General features: G+C 36.2%; 1 protein-coding gene across 1 annotated transcript in view; it reads left to right on the forward strand.

Annotated features, from left to right (window-relative positions):
* Positions 1-4,664, forward strand: part of NT5C3A (5'-nucleotidase, cytosolic IIIA) — an 83,894-nt gene extending 79,230 nt beyond the window's left edge. The window contains exons 5-8 of the mRNA XM_012638757.1: positions 1,373-1,462; positions 2,817-2,979; positions 3,810-4,010; positions 4,563-4,664. Coding sequence (XP_012494211.1) covers positions 1,373-1,462; positions 2,817-2,979; positions 3,810-4,010; positions 4,563-4,664 — 556 coding nt within the window. The remainder of the gene's footprint in view (positions 1-1,372; positions 1,463-2,816; positions 2,980-3,809; positions 4,011-4,562) is intronic.
* The last annotated feature ends 3,538 nt before the right edge of the window (positions 4,665-8,202 follow it).

Genomic DNA, 8,202 nt, shown 5'->3' on the forward strand with positions numbered 1-8,202 from the left:
ACCATGCCCGGCTAGTTTTTTCTATATATTTTTAGTTGTCCAGATAATTTCTTTCTATTTTTAGTAGAGACGGGGGTCTCGCTCTTACTCAGGCTGGTCTCGAACTCCTGACCTTAAGCGATCCACCCACCTCGGCCTCCCAGAGTGCTAGGATTACAGGCGTGAGCCACCGCGCCTGGCCAGGAATTAGGATTTTAATTGACTCTGAACTCAGTTGGAGCCAGCAGGTGACATGGCTGCTGAGAAATAGACCTCTGGTGTTGGTTGCATTAATCAAAATGCAGTGTTCTAAGCAGACCACACATCAAAACATTGTTCCAGGGTTCTGGAAGAATGCTATTAAGAGAAATCTTGAAAACCTGAAAGAAGTCAGAGGAGTCCACCAGGATGATCAGAGGAGTCTGAGCCATCCTATTTGAGGAACATTTCAAGGAACAGAATATGCTTTGAGAAGTAACAACTTGTTTTAAAATCTTAAGAAGCCAGGAATGATATTTGTCTTCATTTTCTCATTACCTAATAGGGTACCTTACACACCTTATTTGTGTTTATGGTATTATATGTTGAAAAGATACTAGAGTTAACTGTACACACTTGTAGCAGTAGAACTGGCATTAGACTTCGAAGGCTTAAGAAGATTGATTTCAGCTTGATAAACAGCTATCTGGCAGTTAGAGTTTTCTGCCAATGGAATAAGCTTCCTTTGGAGAATGAGTCCACTGACATGAAAGAACCTGACCCAGGCAGAGAAGAGAATCACTTAGGAATATTATAGGGGTATTTTTAGGTATCAGGTGAAGAATTAGGGTTTTTTACTTTTTTTGTTTGGCTGTTTGTTAGTTGTAACGGGTGAGAGGTTGTAAAGGCCTGTTATTCTCAGATGCCGTGATTATAGGTGTTTTTACATAAATACAAAGCAGGCCAATCTATATATAACAATTTTCATTAAAAGGATTTTCTCTCTTGCTCACTAGGCAGCATCTTCATTCAGTATGTAGACATTTCATGAAAATTCAAACTACAAACAGTTGGAAAAAATGGCTTTGCTCTCTTACCGCAATCAGAAAAATGATTATTCATCCCTAGGCTGGATTGAGTTCTTATCTGTAGACTGAGGAAAGGTTTACAGCTAGTTTCTTCTCTTTACCTATTAACATACTTAAGCTAAGCCCGAGTTTGAGAGAACTGGGAAATTCAGCAAGAACATGCTTATCACACTTTGAGACTAATGGGGTATACATTCCTTAGTGGTGAATTTAAATCTCTTATCAAATATGATAAACAAAACTCACTTTCTCACACTAAAGAATGCTTTCTAATAAAGATAATAGTTTTAATTGATATTCTTTTTTTCTTTGATCATGAACTTCAGGTATAATAAATCACATCGTTTGCTTGTTGAACAATCTTTACCAAAAGCTAAACTTACAGAAATTGTGGCAGAATCTGATGTTATGCTCAAGTAAGTTTCTTTGGTGTTTTTTGTTGTTATTGTTTACAGACTTGAAGTATTGTTATATATGTATTCAATTGTGTATTTTTACTAAAATAAGGTATATAGTATTACATATATAAACATCCAAAATATGCCATATGCCATCACAAAATAGATAGTGTTGAGATAAGGAATTTAGAAAAACATGTTAGATCTTGGTGTAGATCCTAAGAGGCTTATGAGATTTAAGTACTAATTTATATTTCCTTCATCCAGATTAAAAACTTCAAGATTAATTCATAAATTTTTGAAACCAAGCCTATTTTAAAATTTTTTAGCAAAATACTTTTGAAAGACATAGAATATGAAAGGAATGTATAAATCCAGTTGAAAAAGATTTAGCTAGGTACCCTGTTTCTAAATTTATATGAATCTACTTTCTGAATTCTCAAACTTCGTTGAAAACTACTTCTAGGGAAGATAAATATAATTAAAATATTAAAATATTTATAATTCTTGAATTACTAGCTATAAACAAGCTTTAAGCTTATTTTCAATACTGTTTACCACTTCTTAAAAGTTCAACTCATTAGGTAAATATGATGCTAGTTTTTGGTTTTTTGGATTATGCTATATTTTAAGGTGACTACTTCTAAGGAGGAAATTGTCAAATTGTCAGAAAGAATGTGAAGACAGCTAGTAAATATTACATTCCTTTGTAGGCAGCAACAGTTTTATTTAACTTATAACCTAAGAAGAGTAAAAGGGGAAGAAAAGGTTTTAAGATTTTAGGAAAGAGAAATGCTAGATGCTTTTCTGGCAATAGGGAAGGTAGATGAATATTGTATACAGCAAGCAGTCTTCCACTTCACCATAAGTGGGGTTTTCAAGTTGTAGTTTAACTATCTTTTTCTGTTTTATTTTTATTTTTTAATTTTTGTTATTTTTTTTTTTTTTATAAGAGACAGGGTCTCACTCTTGCTCAGGCTGATCTTCAATTCCTGAGCTCAGGCTATCCTCCTGCCTTAACCCCTTAAGTAGCTGGGAGTACAGGCACATGCTATCATGCCGGCTGTGTCTTTTTAAATGTTTAAATTATGAGCTGTAGGCTTATATTCATATTCAGTGCGACTCTAAAAACATCTAGTTCATACTCTTAGAATTGATTAAAAGGAGGGTAAAGCATTAACTGTTATTTGAAAAACTTTCATTACTAGTATTAATATCTTAGATATCATCAACAATCCTCTTAGGCAGTATTTTGAAATGAGAATATAAGAGAGCCATAGAATCACGTAGAAATATTTCATTCTTTAAACTTCTAAGTGAAAAGGGGCTATATCTTTCTCTTTAACCATCACTTTGTACCTACATCTTGCAGGGAAGGATATGAGAATTTCTTTGATAAGCTCCAACAACACAGTATCCCGGTGTTCATATTTTCAGCTGGTATCGGTGATGTACTAGAGGAGGTTATCCGTCAAGCTGGTGTTTATCATCCAAATGTCAAAGTTGTGTCCAACTTCATGGATTTTGATGAAAATGTAAGAATATTAAATCATTATTTTATTTTTTTAGAGACAAGGTCTCGCTCTGCCTCCCTAGCTTAGAGCGCAGTGGCGTCATCATAGCTCACTGCAGCCTCAAACTCCTGGACGCAAGTGATCCTCCTGCCTTGGCCTCTCAAAGTGCTGGGATTATAGGCATGAGCCACTGTGCCCAGCTCAAATCATTCTTCATAATTACTTTTAAAATCTGAAAATATTTTAATTACTTTAAAACTTTGAAAATATTTTAATCATGCAAATTTATTATTATTAATGCATATTCATTAAATTAGGCCACATTGATATGCCTACTATGGCACTCTCCATCTTTCCCAGGGTTATCCATTTTTAAAAACAATATACCCTTCTTAAATTTTCATTCCTAAAGCTATAGACTAACAATAAAATTAGTAAAAGTTTTTAGAGTAATTTAATGCAGCAACTCTGAAAATTTAACATTCATAGTTGGAAAAAAAGTGAATTAGAACTGACATTTTTTGACCAAGGTTTTTAATTAAGACAGCGTATTATGAAATACATAAGATGGAATATTTTGGTTAGGAACAAAATGAAAAGCAAAAGTTGAGTTTTTAACTCATTTTGTTTTACCACTTAAGGTAGTTTCTAAAAACATCATTGACTTCATGGGGCCCTTCTTAGCTATCATGAATGTGATTGGATTTAAGTGCTTTGAGATCTCTAATATCAAAGATAAATTTACAAATATGATGAAATAATAGCGACATTTATTAAAATTTGCAAAATATGAAAATCCAATAAATAGAATTTTCAAAACCTATTATTTCAAAATATTTATATTTTTATAGGGAGTACTCAAAGGATTTAAAGGAGAACTAATTCATGTATTTAACAAACATGATGGTGCCTTGAAGAATACAGAATATTTTAATCAACTAAAAGACAATAGCAACATAATTCTGCTGGGAGACTCCCAAGGAGACTTAAGAATGGCAGATGGAGTAGCCAATGTTGAACACATTCTGAAAATTGGATATCTAAATGATAGAGTAAGTATAAAGATCTGTAATTTAACTTTCTTCCTAAGAAAAAATTAGAATGCAACTTTATAGGTAATTGTTGCCAAAGGGACCTGAAAAAGCAGTTACTTCACAGACATTTTGATTATTCTTTACCCTTTTACTTTGGTGATGATTAAAGGAGTTGGTACACACATGCATGCTGTAGGTATTGGGGGAAGGGAAGGTATGTATTCTATAGGAGGCCTCTCTGTCCTCCACTCACTAGAGGCTGAGTAGCACTCAGTCATAAGAATCAAAAATATCACCAGAAATTGCCACATGTTCCTTGGAATCATCCCAGTTGAGAACCATTGGACTGGAGAAAGATCATTTTGGGGAGAAAAGCTACCATGTGGAAAAATTTCAGTGTCAGTGACTCTTAAAAGTTTTAAAGTATTTTTCTTCATTTCAGAGGTTTTATGAAAGTGAACTTAATTTACTATATTTTGTCTCACATATCTAACATAACAATATCTGTACTGGAATCATTTGCTGCTTCTCGCTGCATGTTCATTTTATTTTTGTTCTTCTTTTGATTAGGTGGATGAGCTTTTAGAAAAGTACATGGACTCTTATGATATTGTTTTAGTGCAAGATGAATCACTGGAGGTAGTCAACTCTATTTTACAGAAGATTCTATAAACAAGCATTCTTCAAGAAGACTCTCTCCCATGGGTGCAATTGATGCAAGAACTGCTCATCTGTTCATCTTGCTGAAAGACTCTTATTTATAATACATCCTTATTCTTGAAGTTTTCCTTTTACATAACTGAAGTATTTTCAGACATGCTGAATCCACCAACTGGAAGCTCCTTTTTCTCCACCTCTCTCAACACACTCCTCACTATATTTTTTAACAGATTTAAAAAATCTTAAAGCCAAAATTAGAAAAATAACTCCCTACTTTTCCAAAGTGAGTTTTGTAGTTTAATGTTATCATGTTTTTGAGGAGTCTTTTTATACCAGGAAAGTTTGTCAAAATTTAAAAAGACGTTTTATGAAACGGTGAAATAATGTGCATGGTTTTAAATATTGCCATTTTTGTAATTTGGGTTATTATGCTGATGGTATTACCGTCTGTTGAAATTGTGTTATGTTTGGTTACTTTGGGGTAAATCAATATTTACTAGAAAAGACTGGTACTTAGTGCTGTAAAAAGTTGGTGTTCACAATGTCACTAATCATTATAAAACATTCTGTACTGAAGCACTGATAACAAATATGAAATGAAAAGCCTTTTTAATTCTGTTGTCAAGACTATCTTTATTCCTTGATTCAACAAACATTTATTGAGCACCTGCCCTGGTTTTGTTTTCTCTTTCCTCCCTCCCTTTCTTCCTTCTAATGTCATTGTCATAGTGACTATTTTATTTATTTCACACTAACCTGTTAGATGTCATAGTGACTATCTAGATTGAATGTTTTCAAAATTTATACATTGTAAGTCTAAAGATAAAAAGATTCTTTTAGGGAAAATTTAATCTGTCCTTCAGAAAATATTGATACCTACTAAAATTATTTTCCCCCCATTGAAAACATCAGTAAAATAGAGTACTTTATTATGAAAGTCCGAGTTTCAGAAACTAACACAGGCAGTGAACAAAGTGGAGCTGGATCTCATGGTGACTAAAACTGGTAGTACTATGACATCAGGAACAAACATGCCTCTCTGCACCTGACTTCCATCCCAAATCTCTGCGGCTGCCTCATAATTGGTTTTCATAGGTTTGCACTTGCCATTGTGATAAATTTGACCCTGATGATAACCCTTGAATTCCGGATCCTATGGGCACCTAATTGTTTTGCTTATGGCATCCGAGCTCTGATGCACACACAGCATGATCTGACTGGTTTTGGCCATCCAGTGTGTGTGATCAGCAATCTCCAGTCCACTCAGTTGTGGCAGGAAGGCAAAGTCACATGATAAAAAACCTTTTTTCCCTGGGGATGCCCATCCTTATCCTCCACCACTACTACTCCTTTTGTTATAATAATGAAACAAAAAATGCAATGGCAAAAGGTAAACTAGACCCTGCTTAGGTATTTTCCAAATCAACCTCAAAAGTAAACTTGTTGCATTAAAGCAGATAGTGGGGCATGGGAGTATCAGAATTACCTGCAAGACTTTTTCACATAGAAAAAACTGTCGGGAATCACTGCTCTTAGTGATAGCCCTTTACCTCCTGTGTTGCTATCAGAACTTGTCATATTGGCTATTTCCCAAACGAGTTTAGAATATGCTTCCTTAAATAAGTGTATTGTGTGGTGTAAGTGTAAAGAATAGTGAAGTCATGACCTGCATTCTGGTTATGGTTCAGCCCCTTACTAAGACTGTAGGTTCAGTTACCCCTCTGTATAATGAATGCCTTGAGAACATGTACTCGCTAAGTCTCCTTCTAGCCAGTTCCATGACAATTTGAGTATTACGTCTCTTCCACTAAATGCTTGTGACCCTATCACATCTCACTGCCACCTGATGCTACTAATATTTAAAATATTTGTATATGAGTTCAGTTTTTAGAACAGTTTAATGTAGCCATTGTGTGACCAGAGCACATTATTTAACCTGTGTCCCAGTGTGTGCATCTATAAATTAATGATATAGCCTCTAGATTTGTGAGGATTAGATACGCACATCTCTATTTGTGCGTGCACTTCAAATTTATATATGCATTTAGAACAGTGTAACACAGTATTCAATATTGTTAGCTGTATCCATCCATGTTATTATATCCCCCAGTACAGTGTCCGGTGGAGTCAATGAAATGGAAGGATCTTTTGCAGTCCCAGTGAACATTGGTAGCGTGTGGTCATTACCACATTCTCTAAAGAGCCTGGCATTAGTCAGTGGTTTTATTCAACTTTAAATTTTACTTTATGAGGTAAAGCAGCTTTGAGTGCTAGAAGTAACAATTTTGATGAAACTGGGGGAAGAAATAACACAATTGTCAGGAATACTGGCTCAGTCCAGAGTAATTTCACAAGAAACCTACATTCCATGGCGTATTTTTAAGCCACCAAAACTCAGGTTGCCAAAGGTCTATTTAATCAGCCTTCAGGTTCAGGGTTTTCTCCTTGGTATACCCTATAGAGAACTGACAAGGAAAAGATAAATGTGATCTTGAATGACTAATCCTGAAACGCCTCCAAGGTCACCTTGAGATTCAACAGTCATGCTGCTTAGTCTGGTGTTTCGGTCCAAGTTTAATAGATAAGATAGAAAGTGCACAGGCTTTCAAATCAATCAAACCTGGATCTGAGTCTGATTCTGTGACCTGGAGTGAGTTTCTCACTTCTCTAAGCCTTCGTGTTGTCATCTGTAAAGTGGGGGTATTAACTAGAGGTGAGGATTAAATGAAGAGTCATTCATTCAACAAGTCCCTACAGGCCGGGTACGGTGGCTCACGCCTGTAATCCTGGCACTCTGGGAGGCCAAGGCGGGAGGATCGCTTGAGCTCAGGAGTTTGAGACCAGCCTGAGCAAGAGTGAGACCCCGTCTCTACTAAAAATAGAAAAATTAGCTGAGTGTCCTGGTGTATGCCTGTAGTCCCAGCTACTGGGGAGGGTGAGGCAAGAGGATCGCTTGAGCCCAAGAGTTTGAGGTTGCTGTGAGCTAGGATGAAACCACTGCACTCTACCCAGGGGGACAGAGCGAGACTCTGTCTCAAAAAAAAGAAAGAAAGAAAAAGTCCCTACAGTGTGCTACCTTCTACAGAAACAATAGTTAAGAAATCAGACTTGCTTCCTGTCCTCTTGTAACTTCCATTCCCAGTGGATGAGACAGAAGAGGAAAGAGTAGCTATTACAAATGTGACGAATGCTATGAAAAAAATAACAAAGGACCTGTTTTAGAGAAGGTGATCAGAGGAAGCGTCTCTGAGGAGGTGATATTTAAGCCAAAGCCTGAAGGATAAGACGGAGCCAGCCATCCGAGGAGTTGGGGGAGAAGTATTCCAAGGAGCGGGAACAGTGTGTGCAAAGGTCCTAAGTGAGAGAGTTTAGGGTGCTCGAAGAACTGAGAGCTGGTTTAACAGCATTATGAGCAAAGGGAAGGATATCATCAGGTGATGGATGGGAGTGGATGCGTGCAAGATCATGCAAGGCTTTGTAAATCCTAAGCACTTTGGTTTTTCTCTCCTTGCAGAGGAGCAGGATCACTCTGCTGCCATGTGGCAAATGG

Source organism: Propithecus coquereli, unplaced genomic scaffold (genome assembly GCF_000956105.1).
Source record: "Propithecus coquereli isolate 6110/MARCELLA unplaced genomic scaffold, Pcoq_1.0 Scaffold134, whole genome shotgun sequence".
NCBI lineage: Eukaryota > Metazoa > Chordata > Mammalia > Primates > Indriidae > Propithecus > Propithecus coquereli.